We start from the raw sequence: 23,174 nt of genomic DNA, 5'->3' as shown, positions 1-23,174 counted from the left end.
GATGAAATGAAATAGTATACATGTTATTTTAACAGTTATTTACTGTATATAGTAAATGATCAGTAAAAGATCGCTGCGCTTTTGATTATGATGGTGATTATCTGGGGCAAAGATAATCTTTTTATATATTGGTCTTTTTAATTGTTTCATATCTCTCTATTTTAGCATTATCACAGAAAAACCATGCAGTAATTATCTGCTAAATGAGTGAATGAAAGGGAAACCAAGGGGGAGATCTTGGGAAATGCAACTTTTAAGAAAGTATGGCTATGTTAGGATAGCATTCTAATCTTGATATCTTCACCTATCCCAATGACTTCTCCTGATATCTATAAGCAGAATACACTTACAGGTAACTGTCTACTGGACATTTCCACTTGAATTTCCTATAGTACTTTCAAATTCCATAAGTCCCAAACCAAATGAGTTCTATTTTTTTTCCCCAAACCTATTCCTCCTGCTTTCTTCTCTCCTTCTGTTACTGTGTATCTGTAAGACTCAGAATTATCCAATCTCCCTTGACTCCTCACTGTAATTAGTTAACCAGTCTACTGGCCACTGTGTTCTACTGATTTTACCTTCTCCATATTTTTCACAACTGATCCATGACCTTCATCCTCATTGCTACCCTCTTGGATCAGCCCATGCATCTCTCACTTGAGCCACTACAGTGGTCTCCTGACTGGTCTCTCTACTCTTGGTTTCTCCTCCACTCTTGGTTTCTCCTCCATTCCATTTCCTATTCCAAATTATACCCAGATTTGTCACTTTCTTGCCTCCAAAACATCTGATGGCTCCTGCTGTCTATAAAATAAAGCCCAAATATCTCAGATTGCCATTCATGATCTAGACTCAACCTGCCCTTTGAATTTCCCCCTCCCCCACTACATGCTCCAAACTAAATACTTCCAAATATTGTATAAGATTGATATTTTCTTGACTACATGCCATTTCACTCCTAAATCCCCTTATCTCCTTGGGTAAAATCCTACCATCCTTATATGGTTCAAGGAATAGTTCAAAAGGAACCTTCCCCTAAAAAGTGATCCATTAGAGAGTTATCACCGGACTCTGTGATGGATCCAACATAGAGCATGTGATGGTTAATTTCATGTGTCAACTTGGCTAGGTTATGGTAGCCAGATGTTTGGTCAATTAGCCTACTTGTTATTGTGAAGGTATTTTGGAGATGGAGTTTGCATTCACAATCAACAAAGGAGATTTCCCTCAGCAATGCCAGCAATTTCTTCATTATCCCTTTACCAATCAGTTGAGGATCTTAAAAGAGAATCAAGGGTTTCAGAGACCAGAAGAAGACTTTTGAGTCAACTTCAACACTTGACTCTTGGTGGAATTTCCAGCTTGCCAGCTTTCCCTAGGGAATTTGAACTAAGGACTTGAACATCACCTTTACTGGAGTTTCCAGACTGCAGAATTTGTATTTCCCAGCCCCCATGGTAGCATAAGCCAATTCCTTATAATAAATCTCTCTCTCTCTGTCTTTCTCTCCGTCCCTCCCTCCCTCCCTTCCTCTCTCTGTAAACACACACAAACAATCCTGTTGGCTCTGTTTCTATGGAAAACCCTGCTAATAGCACAGAATACCTTCTCCAATGGAATGAAATCAGACCCGGTGTAGATTAACATAGTTCAGAGATGAGATCCTGCATCCCATTTTTCATGACCTCACTGGAGCTAATGCTGGGAGCTTCTGGTGCAATAGACTGTCCAAAGGCTGAGGGCAAACTCAAGCAGCATTCTTGTACTCTTAGCTATCAACTCACTTTGGGAACTGTCTCGACTGAAGGGAGCCACCTTGCCCAAAGTCAAGGGACAGCCCACAACCAAGGACTAATCAATGTAGGGATATAAAGGCCTGGCTCCCTTGCCCCACCTTAGGTCGCCTTGAAGGGCCGTTCTAGCTCCAGAGTTTTCTTATGGGGTCAGCTGAGTTTTCCTTGAGATCTACTATAGCCCACCCTGCCTTGCCCCTCCTGCATCCCCTCCCCTTACGCAGGTGTTGATCCCAATAGCACTTCCTAATCTCCATCCCTGAGACTGCTTCCTGAGAAACCCAACCCATGGCCTGGGCACAGAGTGGGAGCTTAATGAATGGTGGGGCTGTGCATGATAGGTAGGCACATGGCACCATCAGTTTGGTTCAACTTTAAAGGGCTAAATGGCTGGTGCCCAGTCGCAGAGAATTGTCCCTCAATTCCACTACCCAGCAGACCCTCAGCACCTCCTCCTCTGAAGCTGATGAGGGAGAGATTTAAGAGCTGGAGAAAGCTGTTGGGAGGAGGGCTATTTTCAGCTGAGTCTTCCTCCTGACTCTGGGTAATGGTCGCTGTGGGAAAGAGTCAGAAAAGCAGTTCTCACTCCCATTTGTGATTTATGCTGGACAGCTCTGGGCAGACTGGCCCGCCCCCTCCTCCCTGAACAAGAGCGGTCCCTGAAACTCCGTGGTCGCCCTAGCCTTGGGCTCTGGCCTTACTTCCTTCACAGCCTACTACTCTTATATGTTAGTTTGCAGCTCTGCTTTCAGGCTGGAAACCACAGAAAGTCATTTTTTATCTTCCAAGTCGATTAGGAAACTCGCCTCTGAACCACCCCTCTCTTACAGCCAAGTAACCACAGCATCAGGAGTTCAAAGATACCCTTGTCCTGAAAAACTTTGCTACCCTTACTTAGCATCTGGGGGAGTGGGGGCTCAGCAGTGTTCTAAGTCAACACTTATTTGGGGGCAACCTCGGGCAAGTCACTCAACCTCAGCTTGCTTATCTAAAACACATTCCCGCCCATTCTTCTAGATTAAGCTTGGCAGTTTCAAAGGCACTCCTTCCTTACTCCACTCTGATTATGGTGATGGTGAGAACTGAAAGAAATAGTGAAGGGGAAGTTATTTGTCAGCTCCAAAGTACTACAAAAGGGATAACTAGCAGAGAAGGTAGGGACACTCCCATCTTCTCTTTTTAAGGCAAATGGAGAAAACACATCAATAAACAAGAGACTATAGCTTAGAATATTCTATGCCTCTCGGGATAGCAGCCCTGAAAGTGGGGAGGAAAAGGTCAGTGAACAAGGCTGGGTGGGGGCTGGGGTAAGCTGGGGGCAGTTCAGCAGCTCTAGATGAATTGTTCACATGCCAAAGTATAGACTCAGCATTCAAAGATTCTGATTTTCTGAGAAGCCGGAAACCCAGGTGTGTTACTTTTAAAATGAAGTCTCCTGATTTTAAAATGCTGTCCTCAAATTCAAAGTTTTCAAAATCCACGGAGGGCCATATCATACATGTCTAGGGGCCAAATTAGTGGGCTGCCTGTCACAGCCTGTGACTCACAGTATGGGCACCTCTACCACGGTTGCCCTGAGACCTCTGGCGTCTCCTTGCCATGCTGCTGTGTGTACTACAGCCTCCTCATCCATCTCCAGTAATGACAGCAACATTTGCTTGCCCTTCAATGTTTCACATGATAGTTAAATCCTTAGTTAACTCACAATGGGAAAATAAAGCTCAGAGAGGTTATTTACATCCTATAGGTAAGTGGAAGATTCAGGAACAGGTCTTTCTGATTGTGGAGCTAGAGATGTGCCCAGACTGGGCCTCCAGTTTTCTCCAAAATGAGACAAGAATAAAGGATGGAGGGGAGGAAGTGGTCCCAGGCAGTATACCTGTCCTTTTTGGGGCACCACAGGCTGGCAGTCAGCCAGTGTCTCCTTTCCGTTCCCCCTTACCTGGGTCCTCACTTTGGCAGCACCGAAACTGTGCACTGCAATTGTTATGGGTTAGTCTCTAACTAGACGCCTAAGCCCTTAAGGTGGGGACCTCTTCTTTATCATTGAATCTTGAGGGAACTCTTATAGAGTATGTGTTGACTAAATCGTTGTTGAGTGCAATGGAATTAGATGCCATCGGCCAGATCTGTTCATGTCACCTAGGCTTTCATTAGAGACTCTGAATGTGTATCTGTCCGAGGTCTGCTCCAGTCCCACCTCTTCCAGGGTAATTCCAATGCCCCCGTTCCACCTCCCCCTCCTCACCCCCCTCCCCCTCCCCCTTCCTCCTCTTCCAAAATCACAACAGTTTCTGTCTCTCTCTGGTAATGAGCACTCAGTATTTAGAAGACTTTAAAAATATGTTTGTTGAAGTCAATGGATATTTAGCTCCAAGATTTGAATTAATATCTTGGTTTCCCAACTGGAGAAAAGCAGTTTTGGGGCAGGGTCCATGTTGATCTCATTTTGCTTCTTTGTGCAGCAGGGCTTTGGGTACAGTTTTCTAAGTTACTCCCTGACAGGAGGCAAATTTGGACTTGAAATCCAGTCTGTGAGCGCCTTACCAAGCCCCTGCATCAGCTGGGAGGACAGGTTGCCTTTTCGTACTTCCTTCTGATTCCCCATAATTTGTACAAAAGTACTGTATGTATTAATAGAGACCCCACTTCTTGGCTCTTGGCACAGTGCCTGGTACGTGGAAGATGCTTAACACATCTGTTGACCAAGATCATTCAATTCAGCAAGGATCTACTGAGCACCTACTGTGTACAAAATTTCACCACCATTTACTGTCCAGGAATGTGGAAAAGATCAATTGCAGGACCTCAGCAGCGTACCCACTGTGGCCATCTTGGAGTTAATTTTCCATTGGGGAGAGCTGGCTTTTCTTAATGTCCCCAAGATTTTATTATAAATTCATCATAGACATGCCCTGGAAACTTGCTTCTTCTGGGACTGGGACCAAAATTTGTAGGGCCAAGGCCTGCATATAACTGGGTTTTAAGCAGATAAGCAGGCAGGAGAAGCACAGGGTACAATCACACCCAGACAGAGATGTACAAAATGATCTATTCACCATGGCCATGGCTGCAGCCCAAGGGTCTTGGCTGAGACTTGGGCCTGACTTCTGAGAGCCAAGGTCCCGCCCAGCTTCCTCTGGTTCTGAATGCTAACACTCCACCGAGAGGGGCAGAAGAGGGTGGGACACAAAGTAAGGCTGGGAGAAGCTGTAGTTGGTACCCAGTGGGGTTTCTGAGGGAACTGGCAGGGATACGGGGAGGGAGGCCCTGGAGAGAAAACTAAGGTGGGAGTGGCACAGCCTCCCAGTGGAGAAGCAGAGTGGTGTTAGCATTAGTCTTCTTATTGCCTGGAGAATTATTTACACTGTGCTTTGTCGGCTCCAAACCCCTCCCTGGTTCATGTGCCAGAAAGGCCTTCACCAAGAAGCCAGCAGATGTTTTGCATTTTTGCTTCACCCATTGTGTTTACAGAAGTGACAAAGATCTTAGATGCCACATCCTTTAAATTTTTCCAAAGAAGTCAATATATTAGGAGGAGGCCTGGGGGTGTAGACAGAGATTAAACAATTTCTGTAATCCTGCATGTTCTCCATTTAAAAACTAAGAATAATTTTGCACTCCATAATATGTTCATTATATAGAAATGGTTTCTCTCTGAAGTTTTTGAGTAAAATTATACTTCAGGAATAAGTACCAGGTTTATTCTGTCACTCTGCATATACATCCCCCACCTCCAACCCCAGGAGCACACATACCCAAGTGTGAAGGCCTTGTCCATCATAAGCTTTTTCTCTTGGTGAACAAGGTCTTCGCTCTACATCCTAGTTCCCCCAGGGTCTAGCTGTCCAAACTCTCTCTCAGTTCGGGGGCCAGCTCTACTGGCACTTTCCCCACGAAGTCTTCCCTCCCCTTCCCTTCCCTTTAGCCTGATTCTCCTCAGGCTAAAAGTAATCTCTGCCTCTTTTGAACACTTTCAGCTCTTTCTAAGTAACTTGTTTACCTCTGATCATGTTCCACCTTTTTAGTCTTTTGGTTTCTGTCTAATTTCACTCCTGATCCATCAGCTTCTTGATCTCTCCCTGTATCCACCATGGAAACTGGCACCACATGCTTAAGAGGTGCTCAGCACATGCAGAACACATTTTCAGTCTTATCCCCCAACACCCTGCCAAATAAAGGACGATTTCATATGGTTCCTGTTAATGCAAACCTCTGCGCCCTGATGCATTTGTGCTGTAAGGGGTCTACGATCTGTGCCTGGGAAAGTATCATAATGTCTCATTTTATAGGTGGGAATGACTCTGGTTCAGGTTGAAAGGATTCACCCCAAAATGGAGCAGTAGCCAAGAAAACAGGATCATACCTTAATGTTGTCCTCTGGCCAAGAGTTCAGCATTGTTGCAAGGTGGCCCTTGTCATGAATGGTAATGAACAGCCCACTAGGAGAAACAAAACACACACACAGAGGAGCCCGGCTGTCAGACTGGGAACAGTCAAGACCGCACTACTGCAGATTATTGTATCATCTCATTTTTCCCATAGACCTGGGCAAGCAAGGTTCCTGCCCAAAGCCCCAACTATGTGGAGGCCCCTGCTCTGGCCCTCCTCCAATTACTCTTCTGCACAGGGCAAGGAGTCCACTGGAGCCAACGGATGTGCCCACCTGAAGCCTGTGTTCATCTGGCACCTGTGCTCACCTGGGGCTTGTGTCCTGGAGCCTGTGCTCAGCTGGTGCCCATCCCCACCTGGCACCTGCGTTCTCTCTCTCTGCTTCTAGACCACGTTCCATGTGCCTTGGACTCCAAGAATTCCCTCTTGGAGCCTGTTTCCAGGGACTGTGTGGGCCTCTTCCTCCTGAGTGCAGATCTAACTGCTGGTGGGCGGACCTCTAGGCCTGGGGCTATGGCTGGAACTTGGACACCTGAGCTGGGGTGGCCATATACATGTGTATGAGGTGCTTTGTGGTGTGGGATGGAGCTAGGGAAGGTTTGAGGAGTGGGCTGTAGGTGCTGAGCCAACTTCTCTGTACCACAAGAGTCTGAGAACTCCAAACTCAAACCTGGCCTTTCACACCATTATTAAGGTCTATTTGTAAAAGTAGGGGGATGGACCATATTTTATTTTACAGCTTATTAGCTTGATCTAGAAATTGTAACGTTCACATCTAAGTTACATAGGTCTCCATTTGTGATTTTGTTCTAGACCCTCAGAGGATCAGGTGTCTTCTTCCTTATCTTTAGTACAGAGTCGACATGGAGCCTACCTTCCATGGCCCTCAAGGAGAGGAGGGCGGGTGGGAGAGGTAGGCCTGGGCTCTGTGACATAGGCTGACTCTGAGACCCCAGGACATGGTGGGAATTCCACTTCTCTTCAAACAACTTGATATAACAACATTTGCTACTGAGAGTCTTGCTGTTTGGTACCTCAGTTAGTGGTATTCCTTTTTTCAAAAATATTTTTATTGACACATCTTCACGAACATTCCATAAATGGTGTATAATTAATGACTCACAATCTAATCATATAGTTGTATATTCATCACCATGATCATTTTTTAGAACATTTGCATCACTCCAGAAAAATAATAAAAAGAAAAAAGAAAAAAATTTATACATTCCACACCCCATACCGCTCCTGCTAATTGACCACTAGTATTTCCATCTACCCAATTTATGTTACCCTTATCCCTACTATCATTTATTTATTTATTATCGATTTTTTTTATTCATCTGTCCATGTCCTCAATAAAAGGAGCATCAACACAAGGTTTTCACAATCACATTGTAAAAGTTATATCTTTATACTCCAGAATCAAAGCTACTGGAACACAGCTCAACAGTTTCAGGTACTTCCCTCCAGCCACTCTAATATGCCATAAACTAAAAAGGGATATCTGTATAATGCATAAGAATAACCTCCAGGATAACCTCTTGACTCTGCAATCTCTCATCCACTGAAACTTTATTTTGTCTCATTTCTCTCTTCCCCCTTTTGGTCAAAAAGACTTTCTCAATCCCTCGATGCCAGGTCCCAGCTCATCCTGGGAGTTCTTGCCCACATTGCCAGGGATATTTACACCCCTGAAAGTCATGTCCCACGTGGGGTGAGGGTAGAGAGTTTACCTGCCCAGTTGGCTAGAGACAGAGGGGCCATATCTGAACAACAAGAGGGTCTCTGGGGTGACTCTTAGGCCTAATTTTAAGTTGGCTTAGCCTATCTTTTGCAGGAATAAGTTTCATAGGGGCAAGCTCCAAGATTGAGGGCTCAGCCTATTGATTTGGTTGTCCCCACTGCTCATGAGAATATCAGAAATTCTCCAAATGGGGAAGTTGAATACTTCCTTTCTCCCCAGTTCCCCCCGCAAAGGGACTTTGCAAATACTTCTTTATTCACTGCTCAAATTAATCTGGGCATCAAACTAGCCTGGACAAATCAACAAAATCTCACGCCCTATTCAAGATTCCATGTACATATGCTGTTCAACTAAACTAACCATACAAGTTAAATTAGGTAATGCACTACCCAAAATATAAATTTTGCACCCCAAAAAACATCTCTCCCCTTGGTCTCACACAGAAGATGAAGTGTTAAAATATGGATGATATCATCCTTTACCCTGTATGCTGCTCTACCTGAGTCCTATTCAGATCAGCTTCCTTCATATCTCTACTCAAAGTCTGATCCCTTTTTCAACAGTCCTTGTATTGGGTGCTGCTGGCTTTCATAGCTTCAGAGCTCTAACTCTGAGCATTAGGTGCCATATGAATACCTGAAGTTTCTGGGAATGACCAGGTTAATATAGTGGTATTCTTGAGGGAGAGCAGACTTTCCTCTTGGCTTAAGTCCCTCTTCTGTGTTCCATGGAAGTGTGGAGGGGAAAAAGCATGCACTCTGGAGCCAGACTGACCTGGCCTTCAATCCTGGTTTCATCATTCATTATCTTTCCACCCTTGGGAAAATTACTTAACTTTTCTGGGCCTCAGTTTCTCCATCTATAAAATAGGAACAGTATTGGCTTATCTCACAGGATAGTTATGAGAATTGAATGAGCTAAGCATACAAAGCACTCACATGGGCCCGTACAGGTATGTGGTCAAGGAGGTTGCATTTCTTTCCTCTGACTTTTCAGGCCATGCCTTCCCCACTTGCATTACTGACATCTGGAGTGGGGATCCTAGAATGTGGCTGATGCTTTCCATTCCCCTACGTTGGATAAGCCATAAGATGCATGTTATAGAACCTTTGGTCTGGGTGGATCCTTAAGTTTCCTCCAACTACGCACCTCCCCCCACCTCCGTTTTATAAATTTAGGAACATAAAGCCCAGATACATAAAAAGATTTCCCAGAAGTTACTCCATAGTTAATGAAAGAGTTACTCCATAGTTGGGACTAGAACCTATGTCTCCTTACTACCGAGCCAGTGTGCATTTCCTTCATTAGGTCACTGGGTAGGGAATTTTCCAATGAATAGTTTTTATTTCACTTTGGAAAAGGACATGCAAAAGTTATTTATTTTGAATATGCTTTGGTTTAGAAATACTGTACCATTCTCACTTTCCTTCTTATTCTTACTCTCACTCTATGTGATCTAAAAAATGCGTCGTTTTGGGACAATGACTCCCAAATTTCTATCTGTAAACGAGAGTTTCTCCAGAATTGGCACTACCCACACTGAGTTTGATAATTTTTTGTTACTAGGGGAGGTCTCGTGCATTGCAGAAATATTTAGCAGCACTAGATGACAGTAGCACCTCCCCACCCCACTGAGACAACCAAAAATGTCTCCAGATGTTGCCAAATGTCCTCTGGGGGGCACAATCATCCCTGGTTGAGAACCATTGCTCTAGACATTTATATTTATTACTACTTACCTGACATCTCCCCTTGCATGTCACAAAGTACGTCATACTTAAGATGCCCAAAATGAAATTCATGACCTCATCTTCTACCACTGTGACTCAAAGGGCAAAACAGAACAAAAAGAGCCAAAACAAACATGATTCTCTCGTTCCCTCTGTCAGTGAATATCACTCACATCTAGTTTAACAATCCCAACCCTCTGGAGTCATCCTTGATGCTTCCCTCTTCCCTATTATACAACCAGTTGCGAAGTCCTCCACTTCTACATTCTAAACAGTTCTTGATCTGTGCACTTCTTTGACCCATCACACTACCCTAGTCCAGGCTTCCAATATCTCTTGCCTAAAGTGCCACAATAATTGTATCATCCTTCCTTCCTCTTTCTAGTCTATTTTTCCTACAATAGCAAAGTGGTGTTCTTGAAAGGACAGTTTGATTGTGTTACCACCTGTTAAAATTCTTTCAGTGTCATCTCATTGCTCTTGGGATCAAACCAAAGTCCCAAATGTGGCCTAGCCCATATCAACTTCTTTGCTTCATCCTGCATCACTCTCTTCTGATTCTCCTGTCACTAGCCCACTGGCTTTCTTTCCATTTCTTGAATGTGCCATGCTCTTCCAACCCCAGGGAACATACTGTTCCCTCTACCTGGAGCCCCCTCCTCTTCCTCACTCTTTTTTTTCAGTTATCCTTCTAATGACTTCCAATCTAGGTAGGGGCTCCCTGTTATATACTCTAAAAATATTCTGTCCTTTCATATACACACTTATCACTACTTGGTTAATACTTGTTTCCCCCATTAGACTATAAGCTTCATGAGGGCAAGGTCCACATCTGATTTTTTGTTCACATTGTATCCCAGGGTTTAGCCCACAGTAGATACTAAATACATACTTTCTGACTTTTTTTTTTTGCATGAGCAGGTACCAGGAATCTAACTCAGGTTTCCGACATGGCAGGTGAGAATTCTGCTACTGAGCCACCATCACACTGTCTAATACATACTTTCTGAATGAATGGCTACGTGAATAAATGACTGATGACGATGTTGCAGAATGAGGTTGAAAAGTGTCAAAGTTGGACAAGAGTTGGAGCAAAGTGAGTGCTATGTTGCATCATCCTCAGCGGATCATTTGGGCTGTGCAGTGCCTTGTTGCTCAGAGTGTGGAAATGTGTATATGGAAGCAGGATGTCAGGCAGTGAAGAGGAAAGCACCAGAGAGGAGGGCTCTTTCCAGTGTGGGTATCTGAATTGATTTATAAGACCTGAGAGCAAGTTCCAGGCATTTGCTGTGCCACTTGGAAATGACTTGTGGGGCTCTCAGTTGTATCAAACAACACAAAAACTAAGTGTTGGTTTGGATTCACAGAATTTGTTTCTAAGGATCATCTCTAGGAAATGTGTTTGGAAAACCACATTGCGTATATATAATGAACCTCAAGGACTGCCTGGCATGAGAAAAGGAGTTAACATGGGCATTGTGAAGTCAAATAGGGGCAACTCCTTTGTCGGGAGTAGGAGGGTAAATGGGCCAAGTTGAGTCTATAATCCTGGATCCTTTTAAAGAACCACCTGGCTGGGCCATCTCTACCTCCCAAGCTAGCTGCCTTCTGAGGTATGGGCCTGACGTCTTGATAGGGCTGTACCTCCACTATTCTCTGTTTTTCCAAAGCTGCAGCTCTAATATTCATAAGGCATGTCCACATCCCCCTCCCCCCAGGGTAGTCACAGGGGAATGTTAACAAGAAACTCCAATTCTTTTTTGAGCTGGAAGAAGCAAGGTCCCAGCTCCAGGCTCACTGATGACTCACTGAGTGACCTTGGGGAAGTCGATTAACTCACACTAATTAACCCCAGTGACGCATTCCCGGCCTTGATGCTCTTGGCCCTGTTCTGGAAATGTCCCTTACCTAAACAGCTCTGATTCTCAGCATTTCCCTTGCCAGATAGAGGCTCAGTAATGATATTTAGGAAAAACCTCATCCATTAAGGGATCAAATTCATGCAATATTTTATAGACCTTAGTGAACCTCTGGTGATGTTAATTCAAAACACAGGAAAAGTGTGATTACAGAAATTACCTAGTGTATATTAATACAGGTCTTCTTTGGTGAAGATAAGAAAGATGGGGGAGAAGCATAATCATAACAAATATTTTCCTATTTAAGTGAAGGCTACTAAAATCTCCATTTTCTTTGCTTTCTCTTTTGCAGGTACAATTTCATGTTCTCTTGTTAAGATTATACTGCAGTAACAACACATTTTGAAATTTATCAAGAGCTTTTGACTACTTCTCAAAGTGTTTTTCTATCTCTCATCTAAACTACAGCTGCATATGATCCCAAAAGGGTTGCCCTCATGAGAATTTTAAGATGTCTTTAAATGAGGACATTGAAGCCCAGGGGGATGCAGTGACTCGTGTGACATCACACCACTCATATGCAACAGGACCTGCTTGAACCATGTTCCTGAGTCCACTTTTTCCACTGGCCCAGACTGCCTGCTCTCTCTGGGGATCTAGTTCTCAATAAACAACTAAAAGGTGCAGAGTGAAATGTACCAGAGGTGGCACTGGGGGCACTAATAAAAATTCTAAAGTGCATGCTCATGAGGATGTAAAAGTGCTGGGCAAGGGATTATGAGGATAAACAAATGGCCCACAGATTCCAGAAGGGTTCTAGAGGGGTCTAACCATCCATTTTCTGACAACTGCAGCTACACCAGCTCGGAAAAAAGATGCTCCCAGGGAAGAAAACCTCTTAAATGTCCTCAGCAACATGTTTTCAGGCTTTGCAACTTTTTACTCAAGAGGGATTGGTTCTTATCTCTCCTTCTATGACATTCCAATCAGCTGAGAAAGGCAGACAAGCATCTCTCTGATGTCACAGACTCTTCTCCCTGCCTTTGCCTACCTTCTTAGTGATTTCAGGAAGAATATCTAGGTGGATTGGGATGTGTTCTTACCTGGACTTGCTTAGTCCCAACCTGGGACCTTCGCCCTACAGGAGTTCCTGAGGCCAGACGAGGATATTCAAGTGATTTCTAATAATGCAAAGCACTGGCAAGTGAGGAGAATGCAAGTGACCCAAGCCAAGTTTTAGAAAAACATCAAGAGGGAATGTAGCAGGGGGTAGAGATTAAATGCACATGCTTTGGGACCACAACCTTTTCTCAAAGTCTGGCCCTGATTCTCAAATGAGGCCATGCGGCTGTGGACAAGATACTTCCTTTTCTCAAGCTTTAGTTCCTCAGTTGTAAAATGGAGGAAATTAAACTCCCTGTTACATATCTTCATTATAAGGGTTAAGGAAGACAATGCATATTTAAAGACTTTAATAGTATCTGCTGGCACATAATGAGCACTAAACAAATGGTAGCTCTTAGTGTTGCTGATTTAGTGTAGTGGTTAAGAGCACAGGCTAGGGAGTCAGACCCCCTGGGTTCAAATGTTGGCAAAATGGGGTGAGCCATGGTGGCTAAGCAGGCAAGAACGCTTGCCTGCCATGCCAGAAGGACCCGGGTTCAATCCCCAGTGTCTGCCCATGCAAAAAAAAAAAAAAAAATGTTGGCAAAATGCCCAGTGAAAATGTGGCTTATGGTAAGTGCTCAGTAAATATTAATAACTATTTATAAATTAGATTTTAACTAGGATTATATCAAGTCAGTGTGAATGTTTGCCAGGTGCCATGACTGACAGTTACATGTGCCTTTGATGAAATAGGAAGGCAGTCATACATAAAGTTGGGTGGAAAACCTTTCATTATGTGGGTCACCAAAATGGGGGCAAAAATAAAAGAGTCTTTGGTGGTACACAATTGGGACTAATCATTTTCCATGTTCCCTACAAGAGTTAGCATTCAGTAAGAGTAAGATCGAGGGAAGGCTGAAAGGAAAAACTAGTCACAAAAGGGCCATTTATTCATTCACTCATTCAACAAGCTTTATTCCAGGGACCTTGTACGGTTCTTTATGCACCTCATATTAATTCTCATGCAATACTGTCTGCTGAGTATTGTCATCATTCTGTAGATGAAATTAGAAGGTAGGGATGTGAAGGCTGAGGTGGGATGCAAACATGGGTGTCTTGGGTCCCAGAAACAAGGCACCTTTATGTGTGTGATTCTGGGCAAGTCCCTCCACCTCTCTGTGCCTTAGTTTTCTCATCCGTAAAATGGGGACAGTAGCTTTTCCTATACAGAGTGACTGTAAGGGTCAATGAAAGTAAGGTCACAGAGACACTCTATACTGTAAAGATTGTCCAGTGTGAATCTTAATGTATGTCTGACCTTGTCCCATACGGTAAGTCTGAGATGGGGTGTTAAAATGAAGCTCCCCAAGAGCTGTCTAGTTTCCTGGCACCCCTTTAAGGATGAATAGGATAGTAATTTAGATGTCATGGATCCCTCTGCATTCTACAGCTGGGTCTGTTTCAATCTCTCCTTGAGAAGCAGCCAAAGCCCCCAGGAACAAATGCTGCCCTGTGAGGCAGTGCTTCTCACAACTGGTGTGACGCATTTAAAGTGAGATGTTATCATCCTGCTCTGGGACACAAAAGGAGCAGGAAGTGGGACGTTCCAGGAAGCTTGGACCTGGCAGAGACAGCCTCTAGCTTCTGAGTAAATTATAGGTTGCCCAGGGTATCCCAAGGCACTGAACATTCTGCAGTGAGCTCACGTAGCCTGAGCACTTGTCAAGGCTAATAACTTCTCTGCGTAATTAGAAGAGAATGTCCTTCCTTGCTCCCGGTGCTACGAAGATGGGCAATGAGGACAGGCACTCATGAGAATTCACTGTTAATAGCCATGAATTGGAATAGGAAATAAAACAAAAATAATTTTAGCCATTCATTACATCTCCCAAGTTTTTCCTGTTTACCTCAGGGAAATAATTTTGGAACTTGTGGGAGAGGAAAAAAAATAATAATAATAATATATATATATATATATATACATATATATATATATATATATATATACATATATATATAGTAAATATGGCAAGCTGCCAAACTATGGAATCCAGAATTTAAATGAATACATGCCCTGTTTTACAAAGCATACAATATAGCATGAATCACAAAACATTCTTGAAAAGTTGTGAGTAAAAAAATCTCAAAACCAAAAATTATAATGTTTGTACTTGGGAGGTGGCTTGTTTAAAGGGAATCTGCAGGGAACTGTTTGAGAACACAAATCGCGGTCCCCTGATTTATGGTTTTTATGAGTTTGGCCTTTCATACTTCAGTTTCCTAGAAATAGGACCCAGGTTCTCTCTCAGCTGACTCTTGATCTTCAGGGTCTGCTGACCATGGGAGCAGCTGAGAAGTGGCGGGCCCACTCCTGCCAGGAGCTCAGGGATAAGTGTGTAGACAGAAAAGGAAATGGCTTTATGCTGAAAACAAATTGCTCTCAGCACCTACTATATTCTTTCATATATTTGACTTGGTCCAAAAAGGCATATTCGCTACGGGCTGTTGATCCTCGAACAGGGTTGAAACTCTTCTTTCTATCCATGGATGGAAGCAATTAGTTCAGCTCACCAAATACATTCAGTCCTCTCATCCAGGCACATGGTAGACTGAGCTTCAGTTCACTGAAATGAGGCACAGCCACCTGGCCTACTTTGACCTATTAAATGTGAGCAGATGCACGAGGTGGAAGAGTTCGGAGCTATTGTGGAATTCACTATCCTCTCTTTTTTCCCTTTGCCACAGCAATCTGTAGAGTTCCAGATAAAGCTGTGCCATCAGCCTGAGGGCCTGGAATGGGGACCACACCCAGCACAGCCCCCAAATGAGCCTCCACACCCAGCACAGCCCCCAAATGACCCTTAATGGAATTTTGAAGGAGCACAGAATAAACTTCATTTTAAGGGTTGAGGTTGCAGGGTTTTTTGTTCTGTAGCATAACTTAGCCATAGCACACTGTTCACCAAAATCTTTCAGAGATGCCCAATAAGTAAAACAGAGCATTGGAGCTGCTCTGGTTAGGCCTCCTTTAAGGACCTTCCCAATGCTTTTCATCTCAGCAACCACTGTTCCAGCAATAGACCTGGAAATGACAGCAAGGGGAAATAATACCCTTTGAGAAAGGATGCCATACTCTGTGAGTTAGTAACTCAGTTATTTAGGAAATTACATATATATATATATTTTTTTTTTTTTTTTTTAATTTTTTTTTTTGCATGGGCAGGCACCGGGAATTGAACCTGGGTCTCTATCATGGCAAGTGAGAATTTTGCCACTGAGCCACCACCGCACCACCCAGGAGATTGTATTTTTAATTGTGTGTCTTCCCACTAGACTGTATGTTCCATGAGGGCAGGGCAGCATCTGTCTTATCCTTTTCTGTAACTGCAAGGCCTTGTACAGTGCCAAGCAACCACAGGCACCACATACATGATGCATGGGTTACTGTCTATAGTGCTCTGCTGAATGGTTAAGAACAAGCGTGCTGAAATGAAACAGACCTGGGCCTTTATTTTTTCCGTTATAAAATTGGGCATATAATAACACCTACTTCAAGGTGCTTCTGTGAGGATTAAACGAAATAACATAGATCAAGTTCATGGCCTAGCGCCTAGCTGATAGTGGCTACTTCTGCTGGAAGGCAATAACATATCCGAATATTTTCTATGTGGGAGAAAATTCCAAACCAAGTATCCATTTCTTGATGTAGTAGCCACAAGCAGTGGCAATTGCAATCCCTTCCCCACACATTTTTTAAAACTCCAAGTCTGCTGGAATTTCTCAAGGGCAAGTCTAGGGGCCATGCTCCCCATCCAACAAAGGCCTGCAAATTACATCAATCTCCAGTTTCCAGCAGGAGCCAGAAAAATCCTCTTGAATTTTAAAATGCAGCTACATGAGAGAGAAAGAAAAACAAAGACAATGTTCACTTAGGAGAATGTTATTTTTTTGGAAAAAGATTCTTAACCCTTATCTCGGCCTCAAGAGGAGCTACTCTTAGAAGTTTCCTAAGTAAGAATTGGGGGGAGAAAAAGCATTCACGTAGACAGCATTCATATAGGCTTCTTGGCATCGTGTCCAACAAAAAAGGAGGGCTTAATTGCAACAGGGTCAGTGACATTAGGCAAACTACTGCAGCCTGGCTCAGCAGGAGGGATGTGCACTTTCAAGTCAACAACAAAGACTCACTGTGGCCGGTGAAACCACCATTCCACACATTTTTGGCAGCAAGGGAACCTGTCCTCTGAAAACTGTGAGAGGCTATTTTTAAAGCCCAGCAGCACTCCCCTGGAGTCCAGAGCACTGCAGAGGAAAGTGGGTCTAAGAATCTAGGGAAGATCCCCTCCAGGGCCTCTGCCTGGGGAGCACCTGGTGAGGCAGAGCTGGGGAGACCAAAGGGAGGTGACTGCCCCCATGCCTTGGAGAACTTAAAAATCCCATTCTTCCCTGCGTGGGGTGAATTGTCCTCAGGGTAGTGTGACTTACGTGGGGTGTCCATAGATGACCGAACGAGGCAATGGTAGGTCTTGCACAATCCTTCCTTTTGTTTAATAGTCTATCTTGAGGAACGCTTTGATTCTGGGGTAATTAATTTCCTGTACCTTGGATAGTCCCATCCTGTTTCCATTTTGTTTCCCCTGTAGGTGGGATTGCAATGGGAAGTTGGTATGTGGTCCTGCCCCACCCCAGAACAAAATGGGGCCTCCCTTTCCTTCTGACACACCTAGATAACAAGTGGATGCAAAGTGTCCCTGTTTTTGGAGTGAAGGGCAAAGGTGTATGTGGTGGCATCTGTCTGTTCCCTGAGCAGACCTCCTGTTCAGCAGGACGGCCTGAATTCGGTGTGCTGGAGGTTGATGACTGTCTCACCTCCTGCACAGGCTTCCTTCATTCTGCTTGGCATCGGCCATCATTCTGGGCACATGGGAAACAAGGATGAACAAGATTTTCTGATCCATAGGTGATAGAATCATAGAGTTTTAGAACTCAAAGGGATGTTAGAGGTTATCTGATCTACCTTGTTCAGCTGAGCTAGTCAGAATAGAAAAAAACATGTAGTACAGTGAGGTATAACTGCATTATGGGAGAACCAAGGAAAACCACAGAACTTATGGGTCCAAAATGGCTAAATCACCAGGTGAGATGTGGCAGAGCTCGCACTGGAGTCCTATTCTAGGGCCCTTTGGACTCCTCCATTCCACCTCCCCCCTGCTCCTGTGGAGTGATTTGTCCCAAGTAGATTTGAAACATCAAAAGGACGAGGGACCATATCATCCACCTTTATTGATTCCCATGGGTTTCCTAATACAGCCCTATAAACATAGTATCTGTTTCACGAATGGCTTTCTGAATGGTCAATTCTTTTTCTCTCCTTCCTCGAAAGGGGAATGGAGCAGTTAGGATAAGGGCAGTAGAAGTTTTCCACTACTATATCTAGTCATGTGAGTTTGGGAACATTTCCAGACCTCTCTGAGCCTGTCTCCCCATCTGTAAATGGAAAAGATAGATCAAATAACCTCTAAAGCCTTCTGAGTTCTAAAGCTATGAATCTAGCAAAACTCATGGGCATCCATGGAATGGTGAAAGAGCATAATTTGCTGTGCAAACCTGGCAAATTAGTTGACCTCACTGAGTCTCAGCTGTTCATTAACCAAAGCAAACCGTAGTGATTAAATCCATCTCACTAAGATGATATGAGCATCAAATAAAAAAATACATGTGCAATGTCAGCCACAAAGTAGCCTTTCAATAAATCTCCAGTTCAAATTTAAGAAATATTTACCAAAGGACTGAAGGTAGGCTCCCCTCCAAGAGTCACAGAATGTCATGCCATGGTTCATGGTTAGGGAGACCACGTATTCTGATCCCAGTTTGGCCTCTATCTTGGTACAATTATTATTTGTTTGTTTTTCTCTTTTTCATCCTCAAAAAACTCAAAGATGGGCAGGTTCAGTCTATTAAATTCAATTGTACAAACATTTATTGGGGGCTGCTATGGAAAGTCAAGCTTGTCCTTTCAGTGGTTTTATTTTGAATTGTTTCTCTATGTAGTTATTAATTACAATCATAGTAACAATACAGAGCATTTGTGAGGTGGTATATATCACCCAAAATCTTTTGCTCTCCATGACTTTTTGGTATAGACTACAATCGACTGTGGGACAAAGTGCAGAATTAATTCTGAACAGAGAAAAGGGGTGGAGCTTTACAGGTATGAGACCAGAAAAATCTCAAGCCTAATCTTGGCTCCTTTAGGGCCTGATTTCTGGACTGAGAAGTCACATCATTGTTACCTCTGTTTCCACATACGAAAAGTGGGAAGGAAATAAAGAAAGCAAGCCGATATTTTACACATGCTACATTACTGACTCATCACATGTATAGGAGGCAGCATTATTCCCATTTACAACTGAGTATTCTGAGGTTGAGGTTCAACAAGATGAGATAATATCACCAGGACACAAAATTAGTGAAGAAGCCACTGTGCATTGTTGCCCCTCTTGTTGGAGTTTCAGGATATAGCTGCCAAACAACTAAGGTTTTTATGAGATGGGTTTCTAGTAACATAAAGAAAAACTGGAATAGGTTTCTCATTGTTTGTACTACTTTCTTTTTCTTCCTGGAATTTGCAAGTATGTATATCACGTCTTTGTTGATTAAGAGATGCTTTTTGGCAAGAGAAAATAGTTTGAGTCGAATTCCAAAGGGTGAGGGAATTTCTCCATCTGCTCTTCTTGAATAGGAAGGATCCTGATAAGGGGTACAAATAGCTGAAGAATTAAGTGCAGTTCTGATTAACAGGCATGAATACATGGAAAAAGTTGATGAAGAGTGCCCTGTATCTCTACCACATCTTTGTCTGACTGAGCAATTTATAATCAGAAGACAAAAAGACCTCATAGATGTCATTCAGCTGAAATTGACATCCCTGTCCAAAAAGCAAATCACTTCAGAATCTGAAAATTCTAGTTTTGTGACTCACAGATGCTTCCAATTAGAACTAGGAAGGTTAATGTGGTTTCAGCTGTTACTTGAAACATATTAAAATGTGCCAAGAAACTAGGAGAGAGTTGGTACAAAGGAACTTCTTTTCCTACTAAAATATTTACTCTTCCAAAAATAATAATCACAAAGGCTTCAGGCCCCCTTTCCCTGAGAAGTCACACTTAACACTCTCCACTTTCTCTTATGGCTGTGAACATGGCACAGACCCACACATGCCTCCACTTTGTAAAACAAACACCTTCCTGCCATCTAGAAGGCAACTACTTAATCTAGGCCTCTGGGCAATAAGTTTTCTGGAATGGGGCTCTGTTCTAACATGAACTTCTGATATGTTCAAAGCAAATAATCATCAAACCTGAGGTTCTGAAATTGCTATAACCCTGACTCAGAGGCACTGCCAGTGAGTCACTTGTTTACATGTATGTGCAAGAAAGGGAGAGAAAGACATGCTATCTGTTTGCTTTTCCAAAGCAGATTTGAGAAATATCACCCATATTTTTTCCCACTGAGTCATCAAACTTTGCAGACTCAGTTTGATAGATTGGCTAGGAGCCTCAAATCCTATCAGGACCTACCAAAACAATAGGCCTCTAAGCCAAGGCCAAGATGAAACTGTAAAAGCTCAAATCCACTTTATGCTAGCATTTATGGGGCAATTCTATCGCCAGGCATCTGAGTTCTATCTTGAAGCAATTTGTAAGCGGAAGACCCTGCCTACTTTAATTTATCACATAAACATTTCTGGAGCTATCATTGGTTATTAGTCATGAAAGCTGGAATTTAATAAGGGAGAACAGAATGCAGTTTTCAGAGAGGACAAAAGTTCACTGGGAAAATGTATATTTAAATATCAGGGACCCTGATCACTGGAAGCAAATCTAGGAGACAGCTAATTGGCTGAAACCAAATGTCTGAAAGGGCCACTCATCAGATGTAGTTAAGCATGGAAGGCGGGGGAGGACACCTTTGATCTAATTTGTAGTTTTGACTGAGTTTAGCCTCCAAATTAAATTTCTTTAAAGGAAGAAGTCTCAGTAAACTCAAGTTCAGGAATGTTCAAGGCCATGAAAGTCTTTGCTCTGAAATAACTGGGAAAAGATATGTGCTTCTTTGGTCAAGAATAAGCTCCAACCAGACCCACTCCAATCTGCAAAGCACTGTATTAGGATGGAGTTTATTGTGAAGCTTAAGAGGCTTAGTCAAATTAGATGCAAATCCTAGGTCTTTTGGTTAGTAGCTCAGGGGCCTTGGTAAACAACTAAATTTGAGCCTTCGTTTCCCTATCTTTAAAATAGAGGTAGTAAAATGTTTTGAATGAAGCTGTGACAATTGAAAGAGATAATAGACGGAAAACAGTTGGCATAGCGCCTGACACAATGGCAGCTACTTTTACTTGAGTTCTAAGTGAACTACCCTAGAGAATAAGAAATGTAGTAAGTAAGGCTGAAAAAAAAAGGCTGACTTGATCTGAATTATGTAGCTATGTGCTGTATGCTTGCAGGATTACTGCTTTTTCTTTATTAGGATATCTTAGGTCTATATAGCCAACCCCCAAACTATTCAATGACAGAAACATTAACTAGGGATCTCAAAATGGGCTCTTCTCTTAATCTGCTCAGGAGATTGTGAGAATATTGGTGCCACTATGAAATATTTTTACTGTTATGCTGAGAAATACAGGAGACCAATTCTTTCTTATCTAGTGGCTTATGTAAGCTAAAACATTTATTCATTCACTAATTCAATACTATTTAGTAAACACCTCTATGTAACAGACACTGTTCTAGCCACTTGGGATGTATCAGTGAGCAAATGAAACAAAAATCCCTACCCTCATGGAGCTTATGCTCACTTCATTCATTCATTCATTTTACTCTATGACAACTGCCATATTAGGAGTTAAGGCAAGGAAAAGGACAAAGATACAAAGAGGAATAAGACACACTGTCTGATAAGCTCACTGCCTGATAGAGCAGTGATACAGCAGATCTGGAAATAATTACTGCGTTATAATATACTCAATTCTATAGTAGAGCTTTTAACACAGGGCCATATGGACAGGCAATGGAAGACAGCAAAGAATTCTGCAAGCAGGAGAAACAGAACAGAGACTAAGGAGGTGGGAAAAGATGAAGACATGTGAGATGCATTTTTTAAAAGCATAAGCAGGGCAGGCCATGGTAGCTCAGCAAGTAGGGTTCCTGCCTGCCATGCCAGAGACCTGGGTTCGATTTCTGGTGCCTGGCCATGCAAAAAAAAAAACAGTGTTAGCAGAGGTTTGTCATTTTGTGTAAGGTGGGGAAAGGGCATCAGACAAAAGTGAATGTTCAAAAAGAAAAAAGTGAATGGTTAGTTTCTCTCAATTAGTGAAGTATATGATAGAAGGTAAGATGAAAAGAAAGTATAACATACAAGCTAACGTGGCTTAACTGAGAAACTCAGTTGTTAGAAATCACTGCTTAATTAAACTGGTTTTGCTTTGTTTTTGTTTTGAAAGTAGGACTAATTAGAAACTGGCCTTTATGCTCAAGTTTTTCCATGAGGTGAGATAATTGTGTCAGCTCCAGCTCAGGTTTGCCCTCTGATGCTCTGTGCTTGGCTAGGGTAGTAGTTCTGAAAATTGGGTCCAAATGCTACCTCTCTGGTCCATAAGCTCCCTGAGGGAGAATAAACTGGGGAAATTTTTAAATCAGAGAATCCTGGGCCTCATTCCTGACACAATGAGTCTGAATCTTGGGCCAGGGGAGCTGGAGTCTATATTTTTAATAAGTGGACTTTTCCACATATGAAAGTTTAAAACCACTGGCCTAGGTAGAGGTTTACTCTCAAAACACTACCCTCCTAGTTTGATAATAAAAATAATTATCTCTTTACCTTAATTATTTTAGCTAGCACCTTACCAGAATTTGTTCTACGATTGCCTGAAAAAAATTTCCTGAACATTCTTTGTCTACAAAGAGAGAACTTCCATGCCCTTCACTACTGGTTTCTCCCACTCCCACCCCCAGACAGTCCACGGAGACTCACTCTAGCTTCATCTATTCTTTCAGTCTGTAAGGATGTTACCATGGCAACTTCGCATCTTTGCGTGTGCATGGCTGCACACGTGAAGCACTTATTGGCTCGCCCAGGGTCCATCCTTCCCTGACAGGCAAGGGCAACCTACTGAACCTTGTTTATGACGAGCAATGGACATTGCTATTCATCCTCAAGAACCAAAAATTCTGGAAATGCAGGTTATGATCCCCTTCTACTCAAGCTATTGATTTCTTCTCGATGATTGGCCAGGCTTTGGGAATAAAGTTATTTTGCAAATAATGCATAAATTCTGTTCTTTAATTATCTTAGTAGCCTAGAAACTCTTTGCAATTACTTTCGTCCCCCAGCCTCGCTTTCAAACTTAATTAAATTCCAGAAACATCTGTTGCGCGCGTTCTATTTCCAGGCCCTGTCCAAGTCTTCTTGCGAAAGATTCTTACAGAAATTAAATCTCTTTTTACACGAACATTAAAAAAATTAAGACAGAATGCATTTTAAACAAAGT

The 23,174-nt window shown here is 42.8% G+C and overlaps 1 protein-coding gene across 3 annotated transcripts in view; it reads right to left on the bottom strand.

The window, feature by feature from the left end:
* ME3 (malic enzyme 3) overlaps positions 1-23,174 on the bottom strand; it is a 195,035-nt gene that overhangs the window by 68,189 nt on the left and 103,672 nt on the right. For all 3 annotated transcript variants that reach the window (XM_077113334.1, XM_077113333.1, XM_077113335.1), the window contains one exon: positions 6,160-6,235. In XM_077113334.1, coding sequence (XP_076969449.1) covers positions 6,160-6,235 — 76 coding nt within the window. The remainder of the gene's footprint in view (positions 1-6,159; positions 6,236-23,174) is intronic.

Source organism: Tamandua tetradactyla, chromosome 8, assembly GCF_023851605.1.
Source record: "Tamandua tetradactyla isolate mTamTet1 chromosome 8, mTamTet1.pri, whole genome shotgun sequence".
Classification (NCBI taxonomy): Eukaryota; Metazoa; Chordata; class Mammalia; order Pilosa; family Myrmecophagidae; genus Tamandua; species Tamandua tetradactyla.
This window is presented reverse-complemented; position numbering and strand designations above follow the sequence as displayed.